The sequence below is a fragment of the Cyprinodon tularosa genome, unplaced genomic scaffold (assembly GCF_016077235.1).
Source record: "Cyprinodon tularosa strain WSP-4 unplaced genomic scaffold, ASM1607723v1 ctg2, whole genome shotgun sequence".
Classification (NCBI taxonomy): Eukaryota; Metazoa; Chordata; class Actinopteri; order Cyprinodontiformes; family Cyprinodontidae; genus Cyprinodon; species Cyprinodon tularosa.
Genome location: NW_024038733.1, coordinates 146,119 through 166,573, shown reverse-complemented (window position 1 = coordinate 166,573; position 20,455 = coordinate 146,119). Strand labels below are relative to the sequence as shown.

The 20,455-nt window shown below is 35.8% G+C and overlaps 1 protein-coding gene across 1 annotated transcript; it reads left to right on the top strand.

The window, feature by feature from the left end:
- Positions 1–237: 237 nt before the first annotated feature.
- Positions 238–20,274, top strand: ceacam1 (CEA cell adhesion molecule 1). Its single transcript, XM_038284506.1, has 20 exons — positions 238–379; positions 460–771; positions 1,917–2,198; positions 2,299–2,565; positions 2,996–3,066; positions 7,395–7,587; positions 7,833–8,126; positions 9,718–9,999; positions 10,091–10,354; positions 12,368–12,643; positions 14,725–14,976; positions 15,066–15,341; positions 15,432–15,683; positions 15,773–16,048; positions 16,153–16,404; positions 16,518–16,793; positions 17,219–17,470; positions 17,602–17,883; positions 19,301–19,555; positions 19,676–20,274. Exons 1-20 carry the CDS (start codon positions 325–327, stop codon positions 19,762–19,764), a joined length of 4,758 nt encoding a protein of 1,585 aa, XP_038140434.1. The 5' UTR covers positions 238–324; the 3' UTR covers positions 19,765–20,274.
- Positions 20,275–20,455: the final 181 nt, after the last annotated feature.

Here is a 20,455-nt window from a genome sequence, read left to right as displayed (position 1 = left end):
CAAGAAAACAGTAGTGACTTCATCTTCTTTATTTTTCAAGTGAACAAGGCCAACTATTGAGTGAACAGTATTCCTCATCCCTACAGGCCTTTATCACCAACATGCCTTCTGTCATCATTTGTCATTTAACAGAACTTCACCCATAATGGCAAACAAAAATACTTCCACCTTTGGTAAATTTGTCAAGAATTAACAGAAAATGTCCCAGAGCCACCTGCAGATAAGACCTGAGGTGGCAGGTTTATGGGTTGGGGGCTGGACAGGCAGTGGACAGGGATGAAATAAGCTGAAATTAGAAGCAGTTTGTCAGACAACTGAAAAAACATGGAGAGGAAGACCTGCAGCACCTTGACACTTATATTTCTGTCATCTTTACAAGGTACCAATTTAACAAGGATATGTGATATCTAGAAATGTGGGAGATTTTTCTTTAGCATATTAATCAATTTTCCTTTTTAGTAGGTTTTCTTTCCTGTGATGCTGCAGAGGTTCTAGCTTCTATGAACCCAGCAGTAGTTGGAAGCACAGTGACGCTGTCGCTGTCTCCCTCTGTGACTTTGACAAGCGGCAACTGGGCGGTGGGAGAGAAATTCATCCTTACCTGGCTTGGGCAGCAGCAGGCGGTTTTTCCTGGTTACAGCAGCAGGGCTTCGGTTAACGTGACGAGTGGAGATCTCACCCTGAGCTCCCTCACTGTGAGCGACACAGGCGTCTACACAGTGCAGAGCGGCGACCCCCTACTAAAGGCCAGTGTTTCTCTCACTGTTGTAGGTATGTATATACAGGAATAACTTAACACACTGATCCTTTTTTTTAAATACTTTCAATAAAACTAGTAAGTGTTAAATGTTTATATTTGAATGACATAAGAGTGAAAAGTCTTTCATAACTTTGTACTGGGCCACTTTATGAGGAAGGGCAAGGGAAAAAAAGGGCTGATGATCTGTTTACACTTCATACTTCATTGGAACTGGTTTCTGTTGTTATGAAAAATCTTTCCAACAAAAAGTTTCAGACAGGGAGGGGGTTACAGGAAATCAAAGTGCTTCCTCGTGATATTTACCTATTGTTATAGACCAGCTTGTGCTCAGGTTTCATGATGATGAGACTTTGTCCTCTGGTTGGTTTCTGTGTCAACATTCACCTTTTTCCTTTGATATAAGCAGCTTACAGTATTTGAACATTTAGTTTCCTAGAAACCGGTAAGGAAGTGCTAAAAATAATCATTTTTAAAGACTTAATTTTTAAGCATGCAAAAGACAATCTGTGCTTGTATGGAACACATATTTTTATTCAAAGTACAGTCTACATATATTTTTAGACAGTTAAAAATAGCTTCATGTCCATAATCTCCTATGGTCAGGCAGGCAGGTAGATAAAAAGGTTCCTAAACAAAAATATAAATAGACATTTTTTTCAAATAGTTAATTGATATTTTAGGTCTTCTGTTGGGAATTGATGAAAATGTTACTGACTAGCTTAACTTATAAAATTTTTAAATACTGTAAAAAAAAAAAAACAAAAAAAAAAAAACAAGTGGAATATCTTGGCCAACATTGTTCATCCCAGATACCAGTCTGAGTCATTTCAGAACAAAAATGAGTCATAGACTGAATCTTTATCGAAATTAACAAGACAATCAGCATTTATACAGAGTTGTATTAAATAAAATACTCCAACTGTAAAATAAATAAATAAAAATAATAATAAAAGAAATTATTAAAAAAATACTCTGACTATCACATTAGTTAGACTGACAACTGACCTTTAGGATGATTCAGCTTCTTTTACTTTTTCTTTTTCTAACAGTGAGAGAAAGTAATTGTCAAGAAAGCCTTAATACGCTGCTACATCAACAGTGATTAAGAATCTAATTTAGAACATTTTTGGACATTTCCTCCCTGTCATATCCATAGAGCCCATATCAAATGTGACCCTCAACATAAATGGAAGTGATCTGATAGAGCGCCAAACCTCAGGGCTGATTAACTGCTCCGTCTCGACTGGATCTTCTCTGTCATTCCTTTGGATGAATGGCAGCTCTGAAATTACAGCCTCTGACAGAGTTCAGCTCAGCGATGGAAACTCCACTCTCAACATTGTCAGCGTGAGCCGCTATGATTCAGGACCATTTCGATGTGATGTATCTAATCCTATCAGTAATGGGAGCAGTGATTCAGTAAACTTCACAGTAAGCTGTAAGTTACCTTATCTTCATTGACGTCATTCTCGGTGAGACAATCACCTTCCACCCAAAGGTTTTGATTTATTCCTCTCTTTTCTTTATCACTTCCTCAGATGGCCCAGATAACATGCGTGTCATTGTGAATGGACTGAACAACACTTCCTTCTCAGTTGGGTCAAATCTGAGCCTACTCTGTTTAACAGAGTCCAGTCCTCCAGCTTATCTTCAGTGGGCCTTCAAGGGGAACATTGTGAATGTAACAGGAACAATGTTGAGGCTTTCTCATGTCAGAGAGGACCAGAGCGGTCCATATTCCTGCCTGGCCTTCAACAACCGCACCAACCTGCGCAGCAATGTAACAACCTACATTACAATATCAAGTAAGCCTCTTCATAGAGACAAAATCACTTTTTCACAGCTTGCTTATCCAAAAGAGAGGATGGTTAACTTAAACAAATTATTGTATTGTTTTTCTATTTTTACTTTCAAATTTTCAAGCAGTATCTAAATTGCAACTGATGCTTTAAGGCCAGCAGCCATTTTCACACTGCTGCATTTAAAGGCAACAGCACTTCCAAGACTGTTTTCCATACACTATTCTGATTTGGCAATGTTCAGCACAAAGCATGTGGGTTAATGGAGTTATTGGAATCAGGGCTTTACTTTATATCATAAACTAGCACTGAGCTAAGATGTGCCTACATGATTGAGACTCATACTTACTTTGTTTATTTGTTTTGGTATAAACCATAAAACTATATCAGTGTCATGTCACTTATTTTATCTGATGAATTTTTTTTTTCTGCACAGAGTCTGAACAGCTGGAAGTGAATATATTTATTTTTTCTTTGCTGATCTTGACTGGATTCTCTTTATCACTTGCAGGCAAGTTACCAATTTTTTTTTATTCAAAACCTTTTGAAAACGTAATAATAGATGAATTGATATTCACCCCAACATGTTTTTCCTTTGCCGTTTTCATATGTTGTCTTTTTACCCCCACATCTGCATACTTAAAAGGAATGCTTTCATCTAAAACCTTATACATACACTGAGATGTGCCATTTTAATCAGGTTATGCAGTTACTAAATACTGTACAGTCCAGTTAAATGAATAACCTTTTTTCTTTGTGTGGGCTTGAATTTTTACCCAAATTCAAGTTACTTATGTAATTAAAATAGAAACAAATTCTATTAATGTGTTATTACTAATATAATAAGTCATTGAACTTCCCTTTCTTTTTTTCTTTTTTTTACAGATCAATGAGGATGTTTCAGTCCCAGGATGAATTCAATGCTATCAAATAACATGAACCACTGTCAGGAGATGGAGGATTTGTAAATACGTATTTTAAAAGAAAAGTCCAATCAGCAAGGAATAATCAATGGATCATTATCTGAACCAGTACTAAACTTTGCGGTGATGTAATGAATTTAGCATTAATCAGAATAAAAAGGCAACAATAATTTTTGTTTTGGTACATTTTCCAAAGGAACATATGTTAAAAATGTTTTAAAAAATATTACTAAAGGGAATTTATATCTCAGATTATTAATACATTTATTCTGCATTATGCAAGAAATTGTTGCAAATTCTGATAATTTCGGGATTTTTTTAGTTTTCTAGGTTATACAATCAAAGATTAAAATCATATATTCCTTTTAAGTTACTCACTAATTGCCTTATATTTCATTTAGATGTGACTAAAGAAGCTTTCTTCTGGTTAAATTCAACATTTAGGAATAATGTATGTTAAAGTGGAGTATGTACAATCAGCTCCAATCAGCTAAAGTAAGGGTTATGGCTTGGCAGTTTATTTTCTGTCTCTCTCTTTGGCTAATATAAATAAAGCATTTTTAATTCAGACAGTTTGTGTCATGTTCTGTTTTTCTGCCTCAAAGAAAATATGATTGTTTTCAACAACAGTAAGACATCTGAGAAAGAAAAACTAAGACATTAAAAGTGCTGTAACCCTGATCTCAGTTTAAAGACAGAATTAAATATAATTCTCCTCTTTCTCCATCTTAATAGAAAGCAGCAGCATGTTTGCACACAGCAGCTTCCCATTACCAGTGCTTGGCTAATTTAATAAAGTTTTACCTTTTGTATTTTTGTTTGTTTCACTTATTTTATTTTTTAACTCCCATGGCCTTTATTTTCTAAAAGTCCTCTGAAAGGAAGTGAGGTGGAAAAAGTGGCAGACACACAGCAAAGATCTGCATGTTTAGATTCACAGCATGGACGGCTACGTTGAGGAACCGTGCATCTGCAGTGTGGTGCAGGGCGTACATGGGTCACACTCCCTACCCACGTGCCCCTACCTAGTGCCTGTATAATGTATTTTTAAAGGTTTAATTTGAAAGACCTGCACAAAGACCATGATGTCTGGGGGATGGAAATAGCTACATATATGTTTTCTTTTCAGCAAATAGCAATCTGAATTATGTGCAGTTATTGTTACAATAAGTTAAAGACACTGTATTCGATATTTGTTAGATAAAATCAGGCAAGAAAGGGAATCAGGAAGACAAAGGAAGGGCAGTTACCGTAAGCATTTCTACTGTGGGCTAAGGTAAACAATATCTAATAAAAAAACATAAAAAAAATGTGTCTTCATTCTACTTCAGTTATTCACAACTTTTCCTTTACATACAACATATTAATGCCCCATATGTCAAATGCTCTCATATGTGGAAACACTATATATACCATGCACCCTTTTCTTCCTTTGGCACCTTCTTTCTCTTTGACTATTTAACCTGTGATTTCTCCTCTGTGAGATCAATAAACACAATCAATCACTCAATGCTATTAACTGACAAAATTATCAGGCTTTCTCCTCTTTGCTTGTGAAGAGTACCATGGCTTTGGGTGAAGTCAGAAACTCATTGTTAGTTCAAACAAAGCTGGTAGATTCATACTTAAAAATGTAACTGTAACTTACATATCTATTATCTCTACATTTGTCTTTATATTTCAAAAGATGCTGAAGGATTTTAGAAAAGAAAACCTTACTTACTACGCCACAGAGTAAGTTAATTTTGGCATCTAAATTCAGTTATTAGCCAGAACAATCAGACAGATAAAAAACAGGTAGTTTGGCAAAAGTAAATGCTTCATTAGCACAAGGGTGAAAATACAGTAACTATTCCAAAAATATTTTTAACAAATTACTGTTGGGAGCTGGAGAAAATCCCATCTTTCTCCAGCAGAGTCCGCCGTGGATCCTCTGAGGGAGCCTCCTGCACAGGTGCAGCTCATCAAGATCATCAGAGGATCCACTACATAAGCTGTCTTCAGATCTTGCCTCAACGCCGCAGTGTTGTTCCAGTTGGTCAGCGCTGAAGCCTTGATCTCAGTGATTTTCCTTGACGCTAATTCCTAGTTGGATTCTAACCTCTGTTTCTGTGCCTCTAGGAAACTCGTGCTTCCTCCGTGTAAGCTCTGGAAGAGCTAACCTGCCGAGCCGACCCTCAGAGCCAAACCCTGAGGATTCTCAGTCAACCTCCAAGCAGCTCCGGGCTAGAGCTGGGAAACCAAGGCCAAGGTCTGCTCAAGCTAGACGTGAGACGCTGAAGCAGCTAACGGACTCTGCTACTAAATCCTTCTCCAGGACCAACAGTGACTCTCCCAAAGAGAACCTCAAGAACCCTCAAGGTACTATCTGTGCACCATTGGAAAACTAACCCCATCAACAGTCCTTAACTGAGCTGTCCCTCACGCAGACTCCGGTGAAACCAGAATCCAGGCCCGAACCAGTCTTCAGCATATTCAGTGTGATTGTGCAAATAAACTTGTTAAACCTTTCATCCTGTGTCCGTCAGTGGTGTTCTGCATCTTTGGGTCTCCATTAGAGAACCGATCATGACAATTACTAATTTTATTTTCTTGTTCTGCAGTTAATTGCTTTGCCTAGTGATTTATATTCAGGTCAAATGGATGAAAATCATTCTTTTCAACTGCTAATATTCCCCTATTCAGAAAAAGGAACCCATTTTGTATTAACATAATGAAATTTAGATTAATTGTGCTCATGAGGCCAAAGATTAATATATCGTGAGTACATCCAGTCATGCTCAAGGTCCACCCTTTTATGTTCATCTTTTTACTAAATAAACAGATCATTTGTATAACTCATTTAAATTTTTTTTGTTATCTTTCACAAACGTTGGGTTCACAAAAAATATGTTAAAACATTTAATAAGATATCTCCTTCTGATTATTTCCTTTTTTTTTTTTTTTCTTGTAAGTGGAATTCACGTTGTTTAAAAGGTTCCTTAAGAGCTTTTTTAAAACATATACATGTTAATATATATTTGTCATTAATGGCACCATCTGGTAAAATGGACCCACAAACAGAAACATGAAATACGCCTTATTTTTAAACTTATAACCTTTAAACAATATTTGAAGGCAGATGACACGCTATCGGTGTCTTTGTTAGTTTACATTAATAAGTAAACTAGCCTTACCTTGCACATTTTATTATTTGTTTTCATTAAATCATTCCATACAGTATAATCATATTTTTTCTTTGCTAGTGCAATATAGGTTTCTCTGTTATGTTTTCCTTCATGTACAGGACTTTGAGTAGTTTTGATAGGGAAATGTGCTGTATGAATAAAATTGGCGTTGCCTTTCCGAAGGGAAAATAATATATTCCCCTTCATTGTTCTTGGGAAATGTTTAATTGAAGGAGGAGTAGAAGTATAAATATTATATCACAGTGTGGGTTTGTGCTTATAGTAAACAGAACAGGAGGAAGAACGTGTCCATTGAGGCATAACAACCGTCTGGTGACCTCTAACCAATCCTCCTCACATTTGGAATACTACCTTAACTTAATTTTTTACCTGAATATCTGAAATGCTTTCTATAAGTCATAGCTTAATATAAAACAATATTTACTTTAAACTTTATTAAATGCAATCCAAATCAAGTTTATGTTTCCAGTTTTAGCCCTCTGCATTCATCACAAAGGTTTAGAAGTATTCAGCGGGGGTACTTGGATAAGTTTTAGGGGCACCACTTCCCATTTTTTTAAGTGAATGGCTCAACGTGATCCCACAAAATAATTCCATGTGAGGCTTTGGTTGATTGAAAGTTGAAAAATGACGAACAAGAGTTTACAGTAAATGGACACGTCTATAAAAACCGCATCAGGGCAAAACAAGGTGTGGCAGCAGCTGTGATGTGGCACAGCATTAGAAGACCAGGAAAGCATCAAGAGAGCACACAGCAAGTATTTGCTTGTCAACGTGCTGGAAAAAATTAGTATTGCTAGGTTTGAATTTATTAAATCAAAAGTGCAGTCTGTTCTCTTTGGCAAAGGCGATCTTAAAAAGCAGCATGGGATCCCAATGGGGGTTCTTCCTAATCCTGACCACACTAACTTTGACAGGTAAATTTGAAATATGTTTTAACTTGACTTCATATGCAAGTATTCCACTCAGCTCTATATAACTTTATATTTGTGTCGATATTCTGTAGAAATAAATATCTGTTTAAGTATCTTTATGTCATAAATCTATACAAAAAGACTAAATCTAAAAGTATGGACAATTTTAGCGATCTTGACTACATTTAAGTTTTTCTTATTCTTTTCTCTTTGGATATGTGTATAAGTTTTTTGTTGTCTGTTTCTAGATCTTGTGCAAAGCCAAAGCATACATGTCTCTATGAATCCTGTACCAGTGGGCGCAAATGTGACAATCAGCAGTGATGCTGAAGTTACCTTGGGGGCCTGGATGTTCCATGGAACCCTACTGGTGTTAATTTACCCTGGAGGTTATATGATAAACAAGGAGAAGAGTGACAGAATTATATTTATTTCCAACACGTCGTCGCTGACTTTACAATCAGTGAGACAAGAGGACTCCGGATTATATACAATAGAACAAATAAATGGGTTTTCTTTTCAGATAGAGCTGTCAGTCCAAGGTAAGAACACTCACGATTCATATTTACTCAGTAATATGTAACACTGGGCATAATAAAGTCTTTCTTTGCACTTCACAATGTTATGTCATTGATGCTAAAACATTAAATGGATAGCTTTCTAATTTTAGTGATTTGCACAGAAGTGATTTGCAAGGCAAACTAATAACGAAAAAACCAAATACATTTCCTGGGTTTGTATATCAATCTTACTTTTAATATCTGAGAACAGTGAATGACAAATCCAAAGCATTAAAACAAATGATTTTCTAAATGTAAATGATCAAAACTGTATTTTTTACTACTCAAACTCCAGATTGGTTGTTTTAACCCCTTCAACGGCAAAAAATAAGTTAAAGAGTTGAAGATTTATAATGAATGATTTAAAAACGGAGGATGTTGAGGTTATTTTTTTAAGGTGAAATTATCAACCTTTATCTTTTTAAAGTATAGATGGTTAAAAGGAAAACATAGTTGTTCAGATGTGCTTTTCCAGTTATTTTATTTACTGTGTGTAGTTAGCATATGAAAAGACTGGGTTTTTTTCTCATTAGAGAACATGATGTGATATTACTTCAATTAAATTCAGTTTATTTATATAGCGCCAATTCACAACATATGTCATCTCAAGACACTTTATAGAGACAATTCAACCAGATCATACAGTCAAATTGGTTCAAAGTTTTCTATCTAAGTAAAACCAGTTGATTGCGAGGTATGATTCAAAATTAGATAATAGATTAGCTTTAATTTACCACCAAACACAATGACTGACAGGTATTGGGACCTTTTTAAAAGATCTCAAATGAAATTTTTGAAAAAATACAGTTCTTTTCTAAAATAAATAAATTAACCTATGATAACAAGTATTATCAGGAAAGTTTATCTATTTTTTTTTTATATCTTTTCATGAAATCCTTAAAAGGACTATACCTTGGGTACATTGAGATGCAGTCATGATTAAAATATTATAAACACCAGAATGGCACACAAAGAATTTGTTTAACCTAAGAAACAAATTATGATTTCTTTCAAAGAGATGCTTGTCATCTTCCTCATTTTTCTTTTTACATTTTTAGAGCATAAACAAAAACAAAAATAACTACGCACCAAAATTAGCTAAACTCATTCCAAAAAAGTTTTTAAAAAACCAACCACTAGACTTTATTTTCAAGTTTGAAGACATTTCACTTCCCATCCAGGAAGCTGTTTAGATTTAAAATGTCAGAATTAGTGTTCAGTCCGAGGCTTTATAGAGTGCTATTTCTGACATTTGGAAGTGAAAAAAGCTTCCTAGGTTGGAAGTGAAACATCTTTAAACTTGAAATCAAAGTCCCGTTGATTGTTTTTTGTTTTTTGGGGGGAATTATCCAATAAATTAATAGCTGGCTGACCATCTCCAAGAACTGCACAATAATTGCATATGTTTTAAACATACTGTATATCACAGATGAGGACTAGTTAATATATTTAGGCTGATATCAGAACTAAATGTGTTTGATTTCCAATAATGTCATAAGATATGAGCCTTAGCTCAGAGAGTGAAGCAAAAATGTTAATTCAATTGTGAAAAACCTTTTGTCTTTCTTTACAGTGCCAATTTCAGGTTTGGGTTTATCAGCAAAAGCAACAGATCTGGTGGAGTTCAATAGCACAGCAGTCCTCATGTGTTCAGTATCCAATGGCACATCTTTGTCCTATGAATGGTTGGTTGGAAACTCTACGATATCAAATGGGGCAGATGTGCAGCTTAGCGATGGAAATGCAACCATTAGCATAGCTGGCCTGACCCGCTTTGATCAGGGTCCCTACAGGTGCAATGTGTCAAACGGACTGGGGTATGAACTCAGCCCCCCTTTGAATCTAAACATCAGCTGTAAGTTTTGGAAAAAATAATAATATATAGGCGATCTTGTTTCAACAAGTGCAACACTGACATTAACTTTTTTTTTTGTCTTACCTTTCAGATGGTCCAAGTAATACAACCATGACAGTGACACCAATGAAAAACGTCTATAGATCTGGATCTAACATCACACTGTCCTGCTCAACTGATTCAAAACCTACAGCAAAGATCCAGTGGATGTTTAATGAAATGCACCTTAATCAGTCTGGATCACAGCTGGACCTACAGAATGTTCAAGAAAGCCACTCAGGAACTTACAAATGCGTCTTTCACAACCCAGTCACAATGAGGTTCAGCAGCAATAGCTCAAAGATCCAAGTGATGGGTAGGTTTTCTCTCTTTTCTTATTTGGCTCATATCAGCAACACATGCTGAGATCTAGAAGCAGGTTGTGTCATCTTTTTGGAAACTGAAACTAACTATAAAAGAGTTCCTCCTTTTATTCATACAAACTTGTGCTATGAAATATGAACTTGATGCTTATTATCTTTGGTCGTGCAAGTAGGTATTTTAGAAGCAAAAAATTACTTGAGAATTTCAGGCTGATGAGACATAGTGGAAAAAATTACTCAAACAAATTACTTTTAGATTCTTTGAGCCATTTCACTTATTCTCAGTTGTTAAATATGGAATGGAAGGTGAAGAGCTGATTCATGACCCGCAGAGCTTGCTATTGTGTGATGGGACATCAGTTTTGTTTATTCTGTACATTCGTCCGAACTCTCTGGCCTGCATTGTACTGGATTTACCACACGTTTAGTCAGCAGTTGTTTGTTTACATTTTTGATGCTTTAGGTTAACCTGTTTCTGTCTGTCGTGCAAAGTGTTGCAGTATACTTTCTCCAGGTGCACTTAAAACTAAACCAGTGTTTGCTGACACCTTGTCATAACGCTGTTTGGTTATAATGCATTTTACAAAGGATGTTTCTAGAATAGACCTGTATGATATCAGGAAAACGTGAGATGTGTGATAATATTGATTAATGTTGCAATGTTGATATCTTTAGCGATATATGAATGAATTCTTGGAGTGCATCCAGAAAATGTTCCCAGCCTTTCCTTTTTTCCACACGCATGTTGTGTTATATGTACACAATTTGCATTCAAGGATAAAAATCAATTTAATAGAATAGAGCTGATACATTGAGACGCCAGTCAGGCGGGGTGCAGCTGCATAGCCACTCTCTACTGCATTGTTGTACAGAAGGTGTCTGGTATACATTTATGAAAAGAGACTCAACTACCTCATCATACTTGCTATAATTCCTTTCCATTCTTAATCCCACTGACAGAAAGTGGGTGAAATATAGGAATTTGTGAAAGGACTTTAGGGAACTGGTAAGCTCAACTAAGCAAAAACCTCTGCAGACAATGCATTCATAGTCTGTTCGGCTATGCACACTAAGACCTGGACATGTGGGAGCTTTAGCTGTCCCCACATTTACAAATTTGTTTGTTTTTTTAACTCTTAAAATTTTCAAAAAATTTACATTTTCACTGTTTTTTAATGGCTTGTTGCTAAAATGTACCTTATTCAGCATGCTCTCAACCTTGTGACACTTACTAAACTTGGTCAGCTGCTAGTTATCAGCCTGTCTCTATGAAGGGGGAAGCCCTGTCTTGTAAACTGAGTGGGCAAATAATGTAAGGGCATCAAATGTTACATGTTACAGCATTTGTGACATGATATAATTTTGTTTTATTTTTTACATATTGGATGGCCCAACAATATATTTATTTACCTGATAATGACCTAATTAAATCGGACATTGTCATTAAATATTTGTTTAACACTTTCCTGAAATCAATATTATATTTATCCAGTGAAACATACTCTGCATTTCATTAATTTAATGCTCTTTAACGTTGTATTGTACTTCTGTTAAAATGCAAAGATCTTTTATCCCAAATGTTAATGTGCGGGGTAGCTTCAACTTGCAGTTTTAATGCAGATTAACTACAGTGTGAAAGCTGCTATCATTGGCTAAAAAAAACTATTTCCAAAAACCTTTTCTAACAAGCACCTGCTGCTACAGTTTTTAATAACATTATCATATTTACTCAGTGATTTCATTTGACTTGCTTGATTGTAAATTGTAACATTACACCTGCGCACTTTCAGTCGACCATATGTGGTCAGGACTTACAGAAAATTATATTCTTTGGATTCTTGTGTTATGCTTTAAAGTGAAAAAAGGGATAAAACTTAAACTTAGTGTTTCTGCTGTTTTAAATTTTGTGAGGAAAACAAAGACAAGAGTCTCTAGGAAGGTGCGGCACTCTGTCTCTTGATTTACACGTCTTTATTAAAGACATCTCTTTATATCCTCTCTTACAGATCCTTTGACAGGGGTTACCTTGAATCACAGCAGAGGCCCTGCCATACTGGACATGATGTATTCTCTGCAGTGCGAAGTCACAGGACCTATTGGTAGCATTCAGTGGTGGAAAGATGGACGTCCACTTGTTCCTGACAATAGAACTGTCTTTGAAATGGACAACAGCACTCTGATTCTCAATCCAGTTCAACATTCGGATGGTGGAGTTTATGATTGTCATGTTTTTAACGACGTGAGCAATATGACAAGCAGCCCCTTTGAAGTTAAAGTCAACTGTAAGAACCACATGTTTAGTCCTTATTGCTTAGAAGGAAAATATACAGTTGTATGTAAAGGTGCCTTTTCCAACTAGTGTTCTGTTCTTTGCTTTTTGTCAATCTGAAATTATTCAGATAATCAAAAAAATATATATAACAGACGAAGGTAAAAAAAAGTTACGTTTTCAATAGCTTTTCAAATCAAGCTGTCAATATTATGTATCTATAAAGATCTCAAAAGGCAGCAGATTTCATCCTGCTCTAAAGACCTCTGACCTGACCTCCCTCAGTGTGGAAATTTAACCAAACAAATTTGCAGATGTTTGGGATCCTAGGGAACCTCTTCTTTTGGCAGTGGAGCACATAGACATCTAGGAGTTTATAAACAAACTCAGAACATAATCTAAAGAACTTTGTGCCACAGTTTAGGTTACAATCCATGATGTAACAATAACAAAGAGACTGGTGTAACGATTCAGAACACAGGGCCCAGTATTCAAGGTGAGAGACAGTGGGATTATTCAAAAAGCATTATTTGAAACCAGTGGATCAGAGTAACAGCGGCTAGGGCATCTATCACAGGAAACTCTGCAGGAGAGAAAAACAGTTCAGTGACCATGATAATCTGACGGAGGATGATTATCCATGTGAGTCACTAACCTGGTTTAACCGTTTAGTTCTTGCCCAGAAAACAAGATAGGATCCAGCCGGTGGGCTGCCAACAAGATACAGCTGGCACCGCTCAGAATGTCCCAGATGAGAATAACATGCAAGGGTCCGAAGTCAGGTCAGGCAAGAGATTAGAACAGGAACAGACAGGCTCAGAGGTCCAGGAGTCCAAAGATATTTTAGGCAAACCGTTCAGACGGGAACAGGCAGGCTCAGTGGTTGAGAGGCAGAACAGGTCAGGATAAGGTAATCAGAAACACTCAGGTAAGCAACAAACACTCTCACCAATGAGATCAGATGGGCACAGGTAGGCTCGGTGGTTGAGAGGCAGAGCAGGTCAGGATCAGGAAATCAGAAACACTAAGGTACTCACTAAAAACACTCTCACGATTCGCTAGAGAGAACAAGAATAATCTGGCACTGATGACTGGATGCAAGCAGCTTAAATAGAGGCAGGAGCAGGTGGATCAGATGAGAGGTTATGGGCAACCGGGCAGAGTTAGCCAGGTGAATGGAAGGAATTAAGCCAGTCATCAGTGCCAAGATCATGACAACTGGTCAAAAAATGGCACATAGGGTAGTATATATTAATGAATTAATTTATCGGTTAATTAATATTTGCCAAAAATTGTATCTGTATGACCCTTTGGACTTTTTACAAAATACTGTGTGGGTTGACATAGTAAAAAAATTACAGAAGATTACAGAAAAAGTATAAAAACTTGGTAGTGAGAGAACATTTCCTCTTTAGAAAATGGAAGAAATGTTTGTGACCTTAATATCAAACCCAATCAGTTTATGCAGGGTACAATAGCTGAGGACAAAAAGTTTCCATAAAAGTGTCTCAAAAACAAAGTTTTGAAGTTGTCTAGTCAAAGTCAGGGGTTAATTATTGTTGGGATACTTTACCATGAGCTTCACCATTAAAAAACAGCCGCTGGACTCAATTAAACACCTCTGCAATGATAACTGTTTTTCAACTGTACTGCTGGCATAACCTGTTATTAGGTTTTATTAGGTTTATTAGGTTTATTAGGGATCAATTACTATTTCATATCAGACCAGGCTGATTTAGTTTTTTTCCCCCTTTGAAGAAAAACATTTGAAATCTTTTACATTATTCAGGTCTTTATCAGAAATTGAAATTAGTTTGATGAACTGAAAGGTTTTCTGTGTAATTAAAAAGCAAAAACAGCCAAACTTTGTACTGAAAATATGTATAGAAAGCAGTTTAGATTACCGGTATAAGAAAAGAGTAACTATGGTCTTATTATGAGTAAATACAGATTAGAAGATTTAGATAAATAATTTTTTATAATGTTAAAAGGATGTGTTTTCCATTTTAAGCTTCAACATCTCATATTATAAAGCATAAAAAAAAACAGTTATTGAAGGGAATTCATATTTTGTATTTAATCAATGTTTTTTAGATGGACCAGAGATGCCAACCATCATGGCGCCAAGAGTGGCACCGACAGAAGACAGTGTTACCCTCACATGCTGGGCAGAATCTGTCCCACCAAGTTCCTTCAAGTGGTTCTTTAATGATTCTCTGGTTTCCAACATGTCTGAGTACATGACACCTGCTCTCACAGCAGAGATGAGCGGGGAGTACATCTGTATGGCCTTCAACAGCATCACTGGCAAAAACAGTACTGCTAGCACAATGCTTACTGTTATTGGTGAGACTCGTATTGTTTGGACTTCTTTTTTCTCTCACAAACCCATAAGAACTTTTCTAACTTTAGATGTTTTCCATGTTTCTTTTTAGATCCAATAACAAATGTTCAAGTAGAAGATCGTATGAATCATCCAGTTGAAGGTCATCCATATGATTTAACCTGCAGTGTAAATGGAACTGTTGACCATATCTACTGGATGAAAAATAACGAAAAAATGTATCCAGACAATAGAACCCTGTTTCTAATGGATAACATGACTGTAAGGTTCATGAACATCCAACGAAATGATACTGGGCACTACCAGTGTATGGCTATTAATGCACTAGGGAACATGACCAGCAGTCCTATGATGCTCATTGTCAACTGTAAGTATATTCTTTTTTTTAATGCTATGAACTATGAATCATTTAAATTTTTTAAACCATGTTTGTTACATTTTTTTGCAATGTTTTCAGATGGACCAGAGATGCCAACCATCATGGCGCCAAGAGTGGCACCGACAGAAGACAGTGTTACCCTCACATGCTGGGCAAAATCTGTCCCACCAAGTTCCTTCAAGTGGTTCTTTAATGATTCTCTGGTTTCCAACATGTCTGAGTACATGACACCTGCTCTCACAGCAGAGATGAGCGGGGAGTACATCTGTATGGCCTTCAACAGCATCACTGGCAAAAACAGTACTGCTAGCACAATGCTTACTGTTATTGGTGAGACTCGTATTGTTTGGACTTCTTTTTTCTCTCACAAACCCATAAGAACTTTTCTAACTTTATATGTTTTCCATGTTTCTTTTTAGATCCAATAACAAATGTTCAAGTAGAAGATCATATGAATCATCCAGTTGAAGGTCATCCACATGATTTAACCTGCAGTGTAAATGGAACTGTTGACAATATCTACTGGATGAAAAATAAAGAAAAAATGTATCCAGACAATAGAACCCTGTTTCTAATGGACAACATGACTGTAAGGTTCATGAACATCCAACGAAATGATACTGGGCACTACCAGTGTATGGCTATTAATGCACTAGGGAATATGACCAGCAGTCCTATGATGCTCATTGTCAACTGTAAGTATATATATATATATATTTTTGTGTTTTTTTGTGCTATGAACTGAGTTATTTTTAAGTTGTCAAAGCATTTTTGCTTAATTTTGTTGCAATGTTTTCAGATGGACCAGAGATGCCAACCATCATGGGACCAAGAGAGGCACAGGCAGAAGACAGTGTTACCCTCACATGCTGGGCAAAATCTGTTCCACCAAGTTCCTTCAAGTGGTTCTTTAATGATTCTCTAGTTTCCAACATGTCTGAGTATATGACACCTGCTCTCACAGTAGAGATGAGCGGGGAGTACATCTGTATGGCCTTCAACAGCATCACTGGCAAAAACAGCACTGCCAGCACAATGCTTACTGTTATTGGTGAGACAGCTCTGATGGTGGTTTTTATGTTGATGTAAAATATGCTTGACTGGCATCATTAACCAAATGGGAAGAAAAGTCTTTAACTATTGTGTGTCCTGCTTCCTTTTCAGATCCAATTGAAAATGTTACAATAGACACATCAAATTCCTGGGCTTTGGAAGGTTATTCATATGAAATGATATGTGATGTAACTGGAACTGTTGGTCATATTTACTGGATGAAAAACGGTGAAAAGCTTCATCCAGACAACAGCATTGTTTTCTCTATGGACAACAAGACAATCATGTTCAAGCCATTGGATCGTCATGATGCCGGACACTACCAATGTATGGCCATCAATAGTTTTGGAAACATGACCAGCACAGCTTACATGCTTTCTGTCAATTGTAAGTGTAAACATTTTATAATTCACAAGATAAAGAGTTTAAAATGTTTGTTTTTTTTTCTGTTCTACATAATTGAAATTAAAAGACAGTTGAAACCAGATGTTTACATACACTGTTTAAAAAAACATATAATGCTTCTTCCTTACTATGTGGCAGTGTATAAACCTTATTTCTTTTCAGGTCAATAAGGAATAAAAAAAATTATTATTATAAATAAATGTATTTTCTAAATGTCAGAATAATGAGAGGGAATGGTTTTTACTTTTAGATTACAAAAATATAGTATTGCTTTATTGTCAGTTATAAAAAGGTTGGAGTTTTTTTTACAGTGTATGTAAATATCAAATTCTAGAATTAAATCTTTGCTATTTTGACATGCTGGGAGGGGGAAAAAAAGTACAACTGAACTTGCTGATGTTTTGCAGTTGGACCAGATAGACCTGTTATTTATGGGTCAGAATTTGGAGAAAAAGGACGTGATGTTGTCTTTAACTGCTCTGCCACATCGATGCCTCCTAGTACATATACATGGTGGTTCAATGGTTCATTTGCTGCCAATACTTCAGAGTTCACAGCTGGGCCTCTGTTTTATAACATGAGTGGCAAATACACGTGTATGGCCCACAATCAAGCGACAGGAAAGAACAGCACCAACTCTATCATGCTCACAGTCATAGGTAATAAATCTTGCATTGAAGTTTTAAAAATTAGAAATAGACATTTTAAAAATCATTAGTTTTATTTGACAAAATATCCTTGTTTGTGCCACATATCAATCCTACCTTTTAACCTTGTCTTTTGTTTATAGAGGCAATAGAGTCAGTGATGATCCAAAGCAACACAACTCCTATAAACAATGAAAACTTTACCCTCACGTGTCACATTGTTGGGCCCTATGACACCATCTACTGGATGAAAGATGATATGAAACTCGACATGAATGTCTCTGACACAGACTCATCCATGTACACAGTTGACAACATGCTGCATTTCACCCCATTGGCAATAGACAATAATGGGACCTATCAGTGTGTTGCTACCAATCGGGCTGCTCATCATAAGAGTCCTCCATATACGCTTCTTGTAAACTGTAGGTACCAGAAGAAGAGTGATTTTACAAAAATGTAGAAATAAGAGGGTCTTTTACAGGGGTGGGAATTGAGAAGACTGCCTTCAATATATTTTATTCATGTAAGGGTTAAACATTACTCAATTAAAAGTAGAGAACATATTAAGAATCTGTGAACTTGACTAGGAGTGTTCAATCAGATTATTACTTTTTTATTGGGCAATCCTTCTGATATGTAGGATCTAGTACTTATATTAATACCAACTACACATAATGTACAGATAATTAAATAAATCACAACATTAAAAAATAAATTTGGGGAGAAGAAACGCACATGTCTAAATATCAATTTTCCACTGCATAAAACTTTTATAATGAACACTTACACAACATGCTACAACAGTAGGATCACTCAACCACTAAATGGCAAAGAAATGTTCAGTAAAAAGAAAATAGCAAAAATAATAGGAAGGCTTGATTCTAAAGTAGAAAGTTTCCTCAGATTCGTATGTGTCCTCTGCATCTTTAGTTAAAACATTCTTAATTTTTAATTAACTGAAGGGGGGTAGAGTAGAGAGCAATGCTTGTCAACTAACAGTAGGGTTAATTTCTTACAAAATACACTATAAAAAAAGAAGTTAAGATAAAAGTATGATGCAGTTAACAAATACTTGTAGAAATGCATTTTGCCTTTCAAAAATAAACTTAAGTAAATTTAACTTGGCAAAGGTTACCATTTACTACTACATTTAAAAGTCCATTTTAGGTATTTCTTTACTTTACAAAATGTGCACCCTTTTTAGCTTTAGAACTGATTGAATTATGTTAAAAAGGTGCTAGAAACCCTAGTATTATTCAGTTACTCTCAAATAGTGGGATGCATGTTTATGATCCAAATCTAATGTTCTACAAAACCCTAAAGAAGCTTTAGTAGATTCAGAAAAATGTGATTGTGGAGCCTATGGGAGTAGGCTACATTAAACCTTGTGTCAGGTTCAGCACCAGCTGTTTTGTTTTTTTGTTTTTTCATTGTGGATCACTTTGTTGAAAGCAGCCACAGCGGATTGGTAAACTTCTCTCATAAATGGATGGAAATAGTCAGCAATAATATGTAAGAAAGCTGGCAGATTTAAATTACATTCCAATACTACTGAGCAAATTTTGCCAAGTGACATCCTAAATCATTAGTACAAAGGAGGATGGATTAATGTAATTTACATTAAATTCTGACCCTTATATCTGCAGCCAATCTGCTTTAAGTGCTATCTGTTTTACCTTCATAAAATATATACAGCATACCTATGTTTTTTTAAAGTGTTTATTTTAGTTTTCAAAAAGTGCACATTCTGGATTATTTGGGAATTTTCATGTAAAAAACTAAATCACAATATCAATCAACAGTACATAACTCTGACGGACTTCTTCTTGTTGTTTGCAGATGGTCCTTTGAATGTGACAATCTCTGGTCCAGACACAGCAAAAGATGGCGCATCTGTGTCTCTGATATGCTCTGCTGATTCACAGCCTGAGTGTGACTTCCACTGGTTCTTAGATAATCAAACCACACCCTATATGAATGGATCTGTAATCAATTTCACTGCAACTAGAGGGCATACAGGGAAATACATATGCATTGCAACAAACCCAGTGACAAACATCACAATGATGCAAAGCAAAGATTTTGCTATCGCAGGTGAGTCAATCTATTATGAGTTCATTTTAATTACACTTTAGACAATTGTTAAAATAAATGCCAAAAAAATGTGAGAGTTCGACAATATAATTAATTTTTTGCTGATTTTGTGTTGATCAGATCATGCTTCTGCAATCTGCATCCAAGGCAAAGGAGCTCTGCTGCTACTGGGCCTGTATCCCTTCCTTGCCCACTTTCTGTTTCTCTGAGTCCTGCCTTCCTGCAGTTCACTTGCCCGTCCCCATGCAGTCTTCAACAAAAATCTCATCATAACTACCACAATAATACACTATACTCTATAGTTTTTCAGCTAAAGTATATAATCATTTACAAAACATGTCAGTTTCTCTTGTGATATCACTGTTCTCCCTTCTATCCTTAGTTAAAGTATGTTAGCTATATTATAAGGCCATTTTACAATAGTCCAGAGTGCAATTTTTTAAATAACCTGCAAATCCCTCTATAGAAATTATATTTTCAAACTTTTCTTAGTTAAACAACATGTTATTTAAACTGTATTTAAATCCAGAAACATATATTTAATTGTTTTTACTTGCTAATCAAGAAAGAAAGCTGAATTATTGATTACATGGACTTTATTGAGGAATACATATATTTTGTGGTAACATTTATTTGTGTGTAAACTTTTATGAGCACTTTGATTAAAATGTAAAACCTGTATAAAAAAAATTACAAATAAAGACATGATATGATCATTACAAGTCTATTGCTTCAATATATGCTGGCATAGTAGGAAGGACTGTTGCTCAAATAGGTTGAGACCAAACGTACTCTTTCTGCTTTGGATGGTTCCTTTTTCTTTGCTTGTTTTTCGATTTACCTTGGAGATAAAAAAAAAAAAAAAAAAGTCAAAGAAAATAGATTTTAGATTCCTATAAA